At 36.6% G+C, this 16,098-nt stretch overlaps 1 protein-coding gene across 10 annotated transcripts in view; it reads left to right on the forward strand.

The window, feature by feature from the left end:
* Positions 1 to 16,098, forward strand: part of lrba (LPS-responsive vesicle trafficking, beach and anchor containing) — a 299,224-nt gene that overhangs the window by 62,424 nt on the left and 220,702 nt on the right. For all 10 annotated transcript variants that reach the window (XM_089132308.1, XM_089132310.1, XM_089132311.1 and 7 more), the window contains exons 20-25: positions 1,562 to 1,685; positions 2,000 to 2,192; positions 12,031 to 13,260; positions 13,396 to 13,571; positions 14,949 to 15,102; positions 15,845 to 16,025. In XM_089132308.1, coding sequence (XP_088988434.1) covers positions 1,562 to 1,685; positions 2,000 to 2,192; positions 12,031 to 13,260; positions 13,396 to 13,571; positions 14,949 to 15,102; positions 15,845 to 16,025 — 2,058 coding nt within the window. The remainder of the gene's footprint in view (positions 1 to 1,561; positions 1,686 to 1,999; positions 2,193 to 12,030; positions 13,261 to 13,395; positions 13,572 to 14,948; positions 15,103 to 15,844; positions 16,026 to 16,098) is intronic.

A 16,098-nucleotide genomic window follows, 5' to 3' on the forward strand; every position in this document is an offset into this window, starting at 1 on the left:
AATCAGATGCTCTGGTTTTAATGTAAAAAGGGAAACTAATATTGTATATTGATCCATATCAGGCCTTTCCATAATGAAGCTTAATTCTGAGGTACTGGAGGCAGCTGATTAGAGCTGTATTCCCATGGAGATGTGACCATATGTACACAAACCACTTGCCAGTCAGAAGAATGACAGTCAATCACAGATCCTGGGTCGGTTCTAAAACGCTCAGATGGAGATGGTAAACCAACAGAGTCTGATTCAAGGCCATCTCATAGAGTATCAGAGCGCGAGCACAGCAGAGTTTCAGCTTTCTCTCCTTGATTTGATCTGTGTTGAAGCCTCTAAATGGCTCTGATTGCAGTCTTTAGCAATGTCAGACCCAATCAAACAAACTGAGGAAGCAAAAGTTTCTTTTAAATTAAACTCCGGGACAAACCAGGACCAAATGGTGATTGGAGAGCGAAAAAAACCGAAAAGTGCAGAGATACATGCAAAGGTAATTTTCTACTGGTAAGGTTCAGTGACTCTAATTTGAGTGAGTAAGGCGTAGAAACAACACAATTCTGCTGGAACGAGTGAGAGCATTGGTTACAGATGCCGTCGTGCTCTAAACTCCCTGTGACGGCTGAAACTTGAGCTGCTCTTCTCAACTTAATGCATGCTGACATTGTCTAGATAATTCATCTAAACAACCAATCTTTCCAGTTTAAGCTAACGCTCAGTTCCTGGAAGCCACGACTTTAGCTGCAGAGTTTAGACTATACTGACCTTATGATGTAGACATATTTTTTTACTCCCTCCACAATATCTGTGAGTTATTCTCACTATGTACAAAAGTGTTGGGGCAAAAATATGTCTGTTTTATTAAAGGGATGTTTTATTAAAAAATGGATTAAAAAATGTATAACTATAATGTTCACTACCGTTCAAAAGTTTCAAAACAGAAAGATGTTTTTAGTGTTCTCGAAAAAAAAAAATATGCTGACCTAGACTGCATTTTTTTGATCAAGAATATGGTAAAAACGGTAATGTTGTGAATTATTAATATTATTTAAAAGAATATTTTTCTTGTGATGGCAATGCTGAATTTTTAACATCATTATTACAACAGTCTTCCGTGTCGCATTAAATTTTTTTTCTGGATTCCATTTATTGAACAGACAGATTTTTTTAACATTATCAATGGCTTTATTGTCACCGTTGATCAATTTAATGCATCCTTACTGAATAATTTTTAAATAATTTTTACATTTTACTTTAAATGGCAATCTACATTTTTTCTCATTTAAATATGTTGTAAACTTTGTGCAACTGTATAGCAGTATAATGTTTGGACATGCTGTTTACTTTGTTTTCCATATACATTTTAATTTACCCTATTTGTGGTGTATTAGATAACCAGTAAAAAAAGAATATCAATAAAATCTGCAATCAATATTTTAGTGTTTAAAAACAAAAACTAATGTTATGACTCCCCTTTTAAAGGATTATAAGCTTTTTGAAAAACTAGGCATTCAGATACAGTGTGAAATGGTACATTCAAGTGCATGAAAGGTCTATTTTTTTCCCCCATCAGAGATCCTAAAGGTGATAGCTGCTCTTTTAAAGAACGCTCCTCCAGGAGCAGAAAGCATGGAAGTACGACGTATCTTTCTCTCAGACATGATCAAACTCTTCAACAACAGCCGAGAGAACCGCAGGTGGGGACTGTTAAAACAGACACACACACAAACTGTCCAACACTCATCGAGTTTTTTTCTGAAATGAGTAAAGTTTTTTAGGTAACGCTTCCTTTTACAGTCCCCATACCCATGTTCATACTATGTACTTATTGTAGTAATTACAATTACTGGGTAATAACTAGGTACTAACCCTGAACCTACCCCTAAACCTACCCCTAACCCATGTACTTACCTTATATTAGCCAGTACTTTCTAGGTAAGTACACTGTAAGTACTGTACTGTAAAAGGAAGCGGTGCCTTTTTTTTTTAACGCACTCATTCTTTTGTGTAGGAGTCTGTTGCAGTGCTCGGTGTGGCAGGAGTGGATGCTGTCTCTGTGCTTTATTAACCCCAAGAACAGTGAGGAGCAGAAGATCACAGAGATGGTGTACGCCATCTTTCGCATCCTCCTTTATCACGCCATTAAGTACGAGTGGGGCGGCTGGCGCGTGTGGGTGGACACACTCTCCATCACGCACTCCAAGGTCAGGAACCAAATGCGCACACAAAACAACACACGGATGAATGTATGCGGTACACATTAATTGCAGTCATGAGTGTTCACACAAATTTACAAAGCTTGGTAATCTTTCATACAACACGGGAAAGGTTTTATTTCTTTAAAAATATTTCCCTGATTTAATTTAATCATACCCATTTTGCTCTTCTGACAAACAAACATTATGAAATCAGTGAATAAATAGTGTACAAACTTCAGTGAAGTCTACACCACCAAATATAGGGTTCTTTTTGCCTCCCTTGTGCTGATTTGTGTTACCATTGAGTTTACTGGGGTTTTTTCACTAATGGATAAATACAAATACTAAGAAATATTACCATAACAATAAACATCATTATTATTATTATTACTAAACTATTGCTAATAGTATGCATTAACAAACATATTTCTTCGTTTTTCATGTAAACTACAGTTTAATGGTTTTTGTTATGTTTTGGAAGGAAGTCTCTTATGCTCAACCAGGCTGCACTTATTTGGTTAAAGAATACAGTAAAAACAGTGATGTTGTGAAGTGTTGTTATAATTTAAAATAACTGTTTTCTATTTAAATATAGTTAAAAAAATATTTATTCATGTGATGAAAAAGGTGAATTTTTAGTGTCATTACTCCAGTCTTCAGTGTCACATGATCCTTCAGAAATCAGATGTTTTTTTGTAATACAAATAAAAATAAAAAGCAAACAATAGCCTTTAAAATAAGTTAAAATACATATACTGTATAATAACAATGATGCATAATTGGTTCAAATAAAGTAGCTATCAAAAGCAAGTCATTATCTTTTATAGAACAACACTGTTAATAAATAATATAGTATACATAATATAAACAATCAACTTATGTGTTATAACGAATGCCTGCAGAGGCGCCAACAGCCTGGTGTTATTACACTTTACAGCAGATCAAATATTTTTTTTAATATTGGCCAAATTACATTTAATTCAAATGTCCACTTAATCTTTAATATTTGGCCACTTCTTTACGATAGAATTGCTATAGACACTGTATTTTCTTGAACATGACTATGTGGATATCAAAACATGCAAACTCAGAGCTAGGGTTTTATTTTGTGTTTTTAACATTTTTGAAATCGTGATGAACGTTAGCATATCTAAAATATATATATATAGACATAGCACACATAGCGTTCCCCAATGAACGTTAAAAGCAGCCCAAACTCACAGCATATTTAGTGATGGAGTTTGAGACATACTCTCCACGCATACATGATAGTTCATTTGGAGCAGCATGATGTTCTGAGACGCACATAACCTGCTCACATATAAATAATTAAAGCGCATATTAAACCTGCAGGGCATATATTTATTTAATCCAATCGCAGCCTTTGTGAATTCATAATACCACTATGGTATAGTACATCATGCTGCCTAAAACGGTCTAATAATGCGGTTAATGGAGTCCCGTCTGTGGACTGCGACACTTCCGGAATTTTGCCAATTACTCAACACGGGTAATTTGCTATCGAGAATTGTTTTTTAAATTTTAATGCTTTTAAAACAGTTTAAACTGTAATTTAATCAAAGAATCATAACAGTGCTTAATATTTAATACCCCCCCAGAAAAAAAAAAAAAACCGACAACAACAATTTAACAGTTTAAACATCTCAACTATCAATTATCAATTTTGATCAGTTGCATGCTTCCTTGCGGAATAATAGCATTGCTTTATTTCATAAAAAATTAAACAAAGAAATACTATTTATTTAGCAATACTAAAAAAAAAAATATTTAATTTTTTTTGCGCTATAATAACCCCAAACTTTTGAATATGCTATATAAGCATATAAAATATAAAAATATTTGAATATAAGCATATATATTATAGTATTGGCTGCTTGTTAGTAGTGTAGTATTCCATATGCATTTCATCCAGAAACCATGCAGACATCATATTGAAATGAAAACAAAAGATACGACTTTGCCTCCTCATTTCAAAAGTCTGATTAACACCTATTATTCCTTTGCTTTTCTCTCTCTGGTGTCTCTTGCCATCAATCTGTCTCTCTTTTTCCCCAGCACTGATCATACTCTTGTATTTGGTTCCTTTTCTCATTGCCTCTTGCTCTCCTACGCCCGACTCTCTCAGCATTCATCCACTGGCTTCTCACTGCAGAAATCTGACTGTTATTGCGCTCTATAATCAACTTGACTTCTCAGATTAGAATCTTTATTTTTCCTCCAATGCCAAACCCTCTGTTCATACTTTTATTTACAGATTGAATTGCCTCCATAATGTTTTTGAGAGCTCTCAGTTTTCTGTGCTTTCTAGCTTCAGAAATGTCTATTTTAAGATGCTCTATTGACATTGTAATATGGACATGGTTCCAAGCGTAGTGAAGTCATTTGGTGTCAGACTGTGGTTTTGGGCACCAGCTTCTGGCACTCCTCCATTTATACACACTCTGTTTGTGTTCTTGTCACTGGCCACTTGGGGGCGCAGCTGTGCTGTGCAGTGAGATGTGTAAGAAAAAGAAGATCTGTAGTGCTCAGAGTGCTTATTCATCAGAATATGTAGCCTTATAGCCTCAGATTCACTTCTAGCGTGTCATTTCTGTAGTACTAGTGTCACCAAATGGAATCACAAAAATATTGTTTCCAAACAGGTTTCCAAATACATCCCTTTTTTCGTTGGTTGGACAAACAGCCATGACAGACATAGGCCAGTGTTGCTACTGTATATTAGGGTGGTCAGAATGCTCTTGAAATGTGTGTCTTGATAGCACTGCAGAGCCGCAGTGGTTAAAGGAAATTTTCAAGGTAATCGATTTAAATTATACAAAATATACTATAAATAATGGCCAAAGCTGGGCCCGCATGTTCTCCTTTATTTTTGCAATGAAATGTAGAGAATATAAGTGAATTTTAATTTTTAATTTGAGAAATATATACTTTAATATAATGTAGTTTGATTTTTTTTTTTAGCCCATCGTATAGTAAAATGTTTCGACACCTCTGTTATAAATGGTTTATTGACAGTTGTCTCTGCATATTAAGCACTCATAAATAGCATTAAAAAAATTGTATTCATTCAACTTTTTATTGCAAATTTACATTACAACTTAAAAGGTGAGAACGATGCACACACAGAGAAAACAAAAAAAAAACATTTTTTTGTAATATATTAATTTCATATAAATAGTCCTAAAAAATTAAACAAACGTTGTTTGTTTATTCATTTCGACTGTTTTATCCATAATGACATACAAATGAAAATAATACCTGAGGAAGTGATTAATTCAAGGGGAAATAAAAAATAAATAAATAAAAGTAGTTGTGCTACCGAACTTATTTCAAAAGCATGCTGAAATACAGATACTAATTCTTATGATGATAGTAATGTCTGTGCAGATACCTCTTTAAAAAAACGTTAAAATAAAGTTAATTCTTCTCACTCACACCCCACAGTTAATGGTGTCAATAAAATGTAATCTGTGAGCGGATCGAGCAACGTTAAAGGATTGCAGTGTGCTTTGCTTTCTCTCTTTTTAATGCAGACACGTTTTCTTTGAGCCTGCTTGCATTCCTAAAGTAGCTCACTGCTGAGGCAAGTGCACACAAATTGATCATTCCCCTTCCTATGGGTCAAGCCTGTAATTGCTTTTTTTTGCGCTATAATTGCACAAGATTAATGCAGGTAAGGTCCTGTTCTGTTTACAGCGTCTCTGCTCTGATCTAAAAACAGAAAAGGGGGTCGTGCGGATGAACTGGAAAGGTGTAGCAGTGCAGAGCTAGAGAGATAGTTGCATCTGCTGAGGGGGAAAAAAAAATCTAAAGAAACTCAATTGCAATTTTATTGTCCAGTGTGATAGATTTCCTGCCAACTCTGGAGTAGGAGAGCTGTTTGTCACTGTAGCTCTCCCTTTCAGCTGCAGGGGCTGGCTGACTCTGTGTGGGAGAGAGAGAGAGAGAGAGAGAGAGAGAGAGAGAGTGCAAGATACATTGTGTGTGAAATAGAAAGTGTGCATGTTTGCATATTAGAGATATGTGAATGTGTGCTTTTCACGTTGTAGTATACAAGATCTCTAGATCCCCATGTTTGAACACATTTAATATTCATCTCAAATGGCCTAGGCAATCATTAGGACAAGTCCTCATAAATTCAACCAGCCTTTTGGGAACTCCCCTGGTAAATAAATACATGCTCTTGGGCAGACATGCATTTAGAGTGTGCAAAATATTCCCCCTCTTTTCTTCACAATTCAATTGTTTTTTCCAGCTCACTATAGAATGCTGTCTTTCGTTGAGTGTGTTATTATAACATGAACATTTCATATTTAAACATATATAGTTCATAATAAATATATGAAGAGTTCAGATGCAAAAGCCTCTAAATGCCATTTGAAAATTTCTTCTAGAATGATCATTTTTATGAAGCTTGTATATTTAAGTTCAGTGATTTCACTTAAATGGCAATGATAATTACCTATTAATTGTTATTTAAGTGAAATTACTGAACTTAAATATACAAGTTTGATAAAAATCATCATTAAAGAAGAAAATTTCAAATGGCATTTAGAGGCTTTTGCATCTGAACTCTTCATATATATATATATATATATATATATATATATATTATAGTTCATATATATATATATATATATATATATATATACTTACACACACACACACACACACACACACATATATATATACTATGTTGTAAAGAACTGAAACAAAATCTCTCTATATATGTATATGATTTAAATCAATTGAGTTCATATTTATGTACATGCACGCACACACACACACACATATATATATATATATATATATATATATATATATATATATATGAGAGAGAAAGAGATTATGTTTTTAAATATATAATTTGAATCAATTGAGTTCATATATATGTACACACACACACACACACACACACACACACACACACACACATACATGAATACATTATATATTATTATTAGTAGTATTATTATCTTAGGAGATGTACATACAGACTTTGGCAAGTGTGCTGTTATCTGACTGTTGCTTGTTTGCGTTTTACCGAGCATGTGTGTATCAAAGGAGATGAAGTTTCCTTTCCAGCCAGCTCATTGTAGGCAGACAGATGTTTCTGCAGATGGGCCTGCTGACACCACAGCTTACCCAAGGTGCCCCTGTCCCAGCACTGCACATAAATGAGACTCAGCTCCACACAGTTACTGAAGGGACAGTTTTCTGTTGGAAGTGATCACCTTGTGGAAGACTTGGTGCCCTTCATGTTTTCCTAGTCAGCACTCTTCTGTTTTACTGTAAGAAACATCTTAATGGGTGAAGGAGACGTTGTAATGGTCCTGAAAAAGTGGCTGCTCCCCTGGAGCCTTTAGTTTCTACCTAGAATGCCTTGAATGAGAGTCCTGAGACCTCCTCTGGGGCATCACACTATGCTTTTGTGTTTTCCAAGGGAAGGAGTTATACGCATTTAAGATAATGTATTTATTTCTGGAATTTTTGGAGTACAGTACATTATTACAAAACTCTGTGAAGAATAAAGCAATACCCCTAAACATATTGTATTTAAAATAAACAATATTAATAAGGATTCATGAGTGAGGATTGTATGCCTCCTATATTTATATCTCACACCCATTTTTGGCTTCTAGCATTTAAAACATAATATAATATTAAAATATGATATAAAAATTATTGTCTGCTCCTTCTTTTTGATATTACCATGAGTTTATTTACTAAACTACTGTAACTTAACACTAAAATCCTGTTAGCCAACAAGACAATCTCAACTAGTGTTGAGATTCTGGGCCGAATGGGGATGTTGGAAGAAAAAACCTCCCTAAAAACATAAAGTCTATTCTGTGGTGTCATGAAGTTGCTTATCGTGCTGGACAACAGCAATAGTATGGATTTAGAAGACAATGGATTCCAGCATTGGGACTTTGTTTGTAAAGATAGAGGCACACTTCCAGACAGTCTGTATTGAATAAACTCATTGGCCGGCAAGCAAATTGACTTTAGGAAATGGATAGCTTTGACTGTTTAAAGACATTGACATCGATAAACCAATCACTTTCTTGACGTTCATTTTGCATGCTTTTCATACCATCACAAAAGCAAAGTTTAAAGAAGGTGGAAAGGTTTTTTGTTGTAGAAAATTTTTTTTTGGTCTTAAAAATGTCATAGATGACAATCCTTTTCCTCATAGTATTTTTTGGAAAATAACATTGTTTTAGTTTTTTTTTTTTTATTGTTGTTAGAATAAGCAAAGAGTAAAGTAAAAAATAAATGTATAATAAAATCTACGCCTGGATCAAGATAGAATACACACAGTCTTTGTGCATTATGCAGTTTTGCATGTCAGGTGTGTAGAAAAAAATGTTAAAACTGGAAAACAAGAGAGTGGTTCTGCTGGTCTGTCTGCCATGAGTCTCTCTCTGTGTACCTTTATTCCTCACTGACTCAATGCAGACAGCTGTGAGAGTATCGAAGGGGGGAAAAGAAAACTAACAGTGTCTTTTGGACAGAAGAGATTCAGTCTGCTGACCACATTGATTTTTGTAGGAATGGAATCGCATTTAGCTAATCCAATTAGAGCATTCTCAGGGTCCCTATTTCCCCTTTGTTTTGCGGTTACTCACTATCTATTGATCTAAATGGGGCTCCCTACTGGCCCTACTGTGAGAGTCTGTAGCCGACTGCTCCCTGCTGATCCAAGATCAGTGACTTTAGCACTGTTATGGTCTGTTGCTGAGCTTGCAGTCTGATTGCTGCAATTTCAGCTGGATCATAACTGTTGATGCTGGATGAATCTTAGATTTAGGTAGTATATGTACGTATGTACGTATTTATGTTTTTTTTTTTAAACTCTTTTTTTTCAAAAGTAAAGTGCACATTTGATTAAATAGAAATGCAAGTATTGGGTTTTTTTTCTACCCTAGATAATTTTTTGTAATATTACTCTATCTTATACTTTAAGGATTTGCAGATACAGGTAAAGTTCCGATTTTAGTATATAGTTATACAATGAATTATTGATATTTTTAACAGACCACTTGAAAATGGATTTGCATTAAGTTGTAGATTTGGCAACCAGACACCCTGCTCACACAAAGCTCACCGTCACATTATGAAACCTGAACTTTATTCTTAGATGCATTGTAGATTTTTCCATATACCATGTCTAAAGAGCTGACCGGATTTAAATTAGATCAGATTAAAACTGATGTCTGGCCCACCCAGTGGCATACGCACTACATTTCAAAACCACATTTCTATAGTTACCCCCTTTCCAGAGTAACTTTATCTCCATGTACCGAATGCCGGTTATAAGGTAAGTAATGCTTTTCACATGACGTAATACTTTATTGGTACGATATGCATTGTAGCAGGCTGCCAGACAATGAGGTGCTTTAGTGTACATATGAAGATTTTTTTTTTTTAAACATTTAACTGCATACGGTATACTTACTGATTCTTGAAGATAATACCTAACAGGATAATATGGGGCCTCATGTGTAGCTTTTTAAATCCTTAGTGGTTTACATGAGTTTAACTTGAATTTTTCAAATCCTTAAATGCCTCACAGGCCTTCCAGATAAGTTTGGCTATTTATACCTTGCTTATCCAGCCACAAAGGAGGGCAATGTTTTTCTGAAAATACAGCGTGTGAATTTAATAGTGAAATGTTAAATTCTGAGTGGAGCCCAAACTAGTGATCTTGCTGTTCAAAAGAAGAGAGTCAGGAGAGAAAGAAAACCAGCAATGCATTTTAAATCTGTCCGTTCCGAGCAAACAGCCATGGATTACCAGTCAGACTACATGGAAGATTAATGGCCAGGCTTGTAGCAGGCTAATTTAGAACAATAACGGCCAAGTAATTACGTATAATAAGGCTTTCTTGCCTAAATGCTAATGCCGGCATTGGTATGGAAGCTGCAAGTTGTTTCTCGTTTCCCCAATGGTGTGTTTGACTGTCTATTTGTTGTGTTCTGTTGATATATTGAGGTGTGTGTTGGTGTGTTCAGACTTCTGCTGCATTTCTGCAGATGCTGTGCACTTTCTACTGATAATTACAGTCCTAAACACATATGACCATCTCTCTTTTCTGAGTATTTGTTCTACTGGCCTAGTTAGGCTAATATTTCAGATTTTTATATGCCCTATTGACATTTTTACTGCCCTTAAGGGCAGAAGGACAAAGACAAGTTATGAAGTTAGCCTAAATAGTTTAAATGGGTATAGAGAGAATTGAGAATAGAAGTCTACAGCTCACATGTATTAATTTTTTATAACTTTATCTATTGATTCTAAAGCTTATTTATATTACATTTTATATGTTTATATCAATTTAAACTAAGTGCTTAATAATAATTGATCAGCTAAAATTGTACATGTGTGATGAGCGTATAATTACATAAAATCTAAATCATTCAAAATTATTGTTATAAATAAGTATTGCTATAATCCAGACGATTTAAAAATATATATAATTTGCCATGTAGTGATAATGTAGTTTAATTCGGGTGCATTTATTGCATCAGACATGTCACTTTGCTCACAGCTGATTGGTTACTTTTTTGTTTGAGATCTCTTACCTGGAACATAACTTGTTTCATGGTGATGAACACTTCTAAAAGCCAAACCACTTTCATGGTGCTTAAAAGCAAATTTATCGCAAACTAATCTGAAACATACTTGGCTTGCCACTCAAACTGGCTTCATGGTATAGACCCCAGGTTACCAAATCAGATTTTCTCTTCCAAAATAGTGAAAAGTGCCTCAAAAATATTTGCAGGCCATGGGAAATGTTCAACTTTGATTGTCACAAGTCTTGCTGTGTGTATTGGTGCATTATCATGCTGATGCATGGCACCCCCTTCAGGGTACGGTGTTTGAACCATTGGTGGAGGTGCACATGATCCTCCAGAATGGTTCGGTAGTCCTGATGTGCCCAACAAGCACAGTATGGAAGGGTATGATACTGCCACCCAAACCATCACTGATACACCCACCCTGTGTTTCTCTCTGGGCAAGTCCGGGTGTTAAGCCTCTTTGGGGCTTCTCCACACCGTAACTTCCACGGATGTGTGGAAAGACCGTGAAGGTGGACAATCATCTGAGAACAATACATGTTTCAAGATTTGCACTGTAGGCACCAATGAATCTGACATTTGGCATCAGCATGAGTGACCTAAGGTTTGGCTATAGCATCTCAACCATGAATATTGACTTTCTGGTGTTCCCAACAAACAGTTTTAATTTAACACATTTAATTCTGCAGTGAGTTGGGCAGCTGTGGTTTTATGCTTTTTGGATACAATCTTTGATAGTTCCTGGACATACAATTCAGACAGCTTCCTCTTGCGTCAACAGTTACTCCTGTTAGATGTGGTCAGCGAGACACACCAACAATTTGTCCTCGTTTGAACTCTGATATGTTTCCCGTTATGTTGTGTGGATTAAAAATACTAATATGTCTAAGACTTTTGCATAGTGTATATATATGTGAAACCTCCAACACTATTGGCCAGTGTTTTAGTTGCATTGTCCCAACTACGGTAATGGTATATTACATTACATTACATTATATTGCCTGAATCTGAATGGAAAGGTAAATATTAATTGATGAGAATAATTTTTTTTTTTAAAAATGCATCGGTAAGGTATAGATATAAACAGACAAGTCAATGAATTTAAACATCTAAACTTCTTGATTGCTTGATCTTCTAAAGTTCTTGATTGTCGCTAATTTATTTTTAGTTTGTCCTGATGACAATATTCTGTCTGCTGCTCTGCATAATTAACATTCCTCCCAACACTCTTTCGTCAGGTCACCTTTGAGCAACACAAAGATAATCTGGCCCGCATGTTTCTTGAGTACCAGCGTTTGGGTTCTGAGGGAGGATCTGAAAACACAATCAGAACAATCTCTGGTGCCAGTCACGACTCTCAGTTCCTTGCCTCGGCCAATGGTGAGCTGCAAGCAGAGGAGACCGCTCCGTCAACTGTAATTGAGCTACGCGTGGAGGAGCAGGTCAACGATCAGCCTAAAGATGATGAGGAGATGCGGACCCAGATCCCTGTCACAGTCTCCAACATTCTGGTCAGAGATGAGGAAGAGAGACAGGCAGCCACTGTTGCCACCTCAGAGACAGAGGAAGGGAATAAACATGAACAGGACACTCTGAGAGAACCAGGACAGGATGCCGAAATTAAAAATTTGGAAGACAATCATAAAATGGAGGCTAACATGGATGAAGAGTCTGAGACAGCAGATCTGAGTGCACAGACTGCAAGTGACAAGGACGCCAAAGGTGAGACTGAAGCTGTGAAGATGTCAAATGAAGATGATAGTAAAACAATCAATACTGAAACTGAACTAAATAATCAAGTAGAAGACAAAGATAAAGGACCTGAGGATTCTTCTCCTGAAGCCAAAGTGGAAGAAATCACTGATGCTTCTTCTGAGGTTTCAGCCTACCAGGAGGATAGCATGGCTGGTTCCTCAGTCATGAACGAAGATAGTCCTGATGTTTCCTCCGTCAGCAACTTCATTAAGGTCAGTGATGACAGCACAGAGGAGTTGTCATTTGTTTCAGCTACTGCTGGTGAGATGGATAACCATGGTGTTGAAAAGGAAGATGATGGAAAGAAGAACGATAACAAACTAGAAACCGAAAAAGATGAGAAGCCAATGGAAAATGAGAAGGCAGAGGAATCCAAAAATACACCGGCTGCCATGGTGGAGGTTGATTTAAACCAAAGCACCTCCACTGATGAAACCAAGCTTCATACGGAGACTACTGAGAGTCATGGTGCTGGTGATGCAGAACAAGCTGCAGAAGTACGTACTTCAGATGTAGCCGACACATCTACGGCAGAGGTTAGCCCTGGCTCTGAGAGTATTTCACAGGATCCAGGAACTAACCAAGACACTCTGAAGTCAGCAGGGACTGAAAGCTCAGCAACTAAAACCAAAGAGATTAAAATTGCCAGACTGGATGTGTCGAGTGTGGCCTCAGACACGGAGAGACTAGAGCTTAAGCACACCTCATCAACAGTAAGGAACTTGACCCAGGTTGATGCTTACAGTTTGATTATATAAAAAAATTAAGATTCTTGTTGGGGTAACAAAATGACTTTTCCAATTGGTTATATAAAACAAATGTTAGAATAATAAATGCCTCTTTTGCAGAACCTGAGCTCAGATCAAGCCGCTGCCACAAGCCCCACAGGTCAAGGCAATGAGGGCTCTTCTTCTGCACGGTCCACCATGTTCCGTATCCCAGAGTTCAAGTGGTCTCATATGCACCAGCGTCTTCTTACCGACCTGCTGTTCTCCATCGAGACAGATGTGCAGATGTGGAGAAGGTAAGAGGAACACCATGATCACCAAAGATCAAATAGGCAAAGGAATACAATATCTGTTTATAGATAGATATTGTTATAGATTATTTATAAAAAAAAAAATCATTAGAAATCACTTTTTGTGCTATTTGACTGTTGCTGTTTATAGACATTAAGACCCCATTTACACCTGGTATTAACATGCGATCTGTATCCAGATAAGTTATCCGGATAATAAGTACCGATTCCATTTACACCTGGCCACATAAATGTGTTTTTGCAAAACGGATATAAATCCGATCTTAAACTCCCGCGTTATATGCAGATTTAATGGATTGCATGCCGCCAAAAGCAACAGATTTGAGCTGCATTTTATTGATCATCAGCTATTTTCCAAATCAAAGACATCAATAAGAGAGATTGGCAACAGCCCTGGTAAGATAATTTCGTTTCTTTACTTGAAGATGATTTTGTGTTAAGCGTCTGTGACTTACTTTACATACTTTTATTTGCGATGTTTGCACGTTGGCTTGATGAATAGACGCTCAGCTGCTCATCTGAGGTGATGCGTGTCGCAGTAGCGCCGTCATATCGGACTATAACATGACAAATAGCCTATAACACGCTCTCACTCGTTTATTTTTTCGCATTTTTGGGAGGAGTAAAATGTACATATGTGGTTTCAACAACCAGATTGTGTTTACACCTCGTAAAGATCCGAACACAATGCGAGCCAGACTACCTCCAGATGTGGTCAGGCAGATCCGATTACAATCTGATCACAACGCATTAACATGCATTTTTTATTATCCGGATAACTTATCTGGATACAGATTGCATTTTAATACCAGGTGTAAGTGGGGTCTAAGTTAACCTGGACCATTGAATAACACTATCATGCTCTTATTTTGGTAACACTTTATTTCGATAGTCCACTTTAGACATTCTACTAACTATAAGTAACTTTTCAACTACATGTCAATTAACTGTCAGTAGACTGTCAGCTTAATATCTGCTAACACTTTATTTTGTTGGTCCCCCAACAGACATTCAACTAAGTAGCTTGGTGACTACAAGTCAACTTATTCTCCTAACCCGAAGTCTAACACTTAACCATAACCCAACAGTCTACTATGATATACTAATGACAGTTAGTTGACATGTAGTTGAAAAGTTACTTATAATAAGTAGAACATCTAAAGTGACTATCGAAATAAAGGTAACTTTAAGTAACTTTGGTAACTTTAAGCTTGGGAAAGGTGCTGTTTAAATTCAACTTTTGTGTACACTGTACATTTTTATTTGTCATCATTAAGTCAAATATGGTATTGTTTGTAATTATCCTTCTGCTGCCTCAGTAGCAAGTTGTTGCATAACTGATTTTCTCACTTCTCCCCACAGTCATTCGACTAAGACAGTTATGGACTTTGTGAACAGCAGTGAGAATGTGGTATTTGTGCACAACACCATCCATCTCGTTTCTCAGGTTGTGGACAACCTCATCATGGCCTGTGGAGGAATCCTTCCTCTGCTGTCTGCAGCCACCTCCTCTTCGGTTAGTGTGTGTCTGTTTCCCAGAACTCTGTCTACACCTATGTTGCTTTGCGTAAAGGCTAATTGAACCAGTTATAATCAGTGATACTGTGTCTATATGGAAAAATTTGGCCCAACTCCACATGTTAAGTTGCACACAGTAACCTCATGCTTTTTCCGGTGTGGCGTGGTCATGTCCATTGCACTCCCGGTTTAACATTCTTTCCTTGCCTCAACTTATTTCAGTCACACTAAAGAACAGCTAGAATGCTAGGATAATCAAGTTAGTCCGCCGTAACTGTCTAACATGTAAATACTGTTTGACTTTCCTTCTTTCAAGCAGCTTTCTAGCTTTCAAGTTTCAAGCAGCTGTCAGAAACAAAGTTGCATAACACTTTGTACTCTGAAGTGACTGGGGTATTTCTGCTGTTTTTTATGCAGTGGTCAAACAACAAACAAATCACTTGAAAATCTGACTTAATTTCGTCAGATTTTGCCTCAAAATCAACATCAACGTAAACATCTGAGAGAACCATTAACGCATGGCGTGACACACTTTACATACAAATTAACATAGATCTCATTAGATAGAAAAGAGTGTGCCAACCCTTCTTATTGTTTATCATTTATATTACTTTAATGATGGTGAGTAATTTGATTACAGGTGATGGTAAAGGTGACCATCAGTGCATTATACAGATCTGATAGATGATGAAGGCTGCAGTTAAAGAAATGATGATGATGATGGTTACACTGTCTTGCAGCATGAGTTGGAGAATATCGAGCCATCTCACGGTTTGGCTGTGGAGGCATCACTGATGTTCTTGCAGAGGCTGATCAGTCTCGTGGACGTGCTTATCTTCGCCAGTTCACTCAACTTCACTGAAATCGAAGCAGAGAAGAACATGTCTTCTGGAGGAATCCTAAGACAATGCCTACGTTTGGGTAAATCTCTTATTTTGGACTTTTTCTTAAGTGGTGTTGGCTAAAGCCATAAGTATACATCATTTGTCTGTGT

The sequence above is a fragment of the Pimephales promelas genome, chromosome 6 (assembly GCF_988280905.1).
Source record: "Pimephales promelas chromosome 6, fPimPro1.hap1.1, whole genome shotgun sequence".
NCBI lineage: Eukaryota > Metazoa > Chordata > Actinopteri > Cypriniformes > Leuciscidae > Pimephales > Pimephales promelas.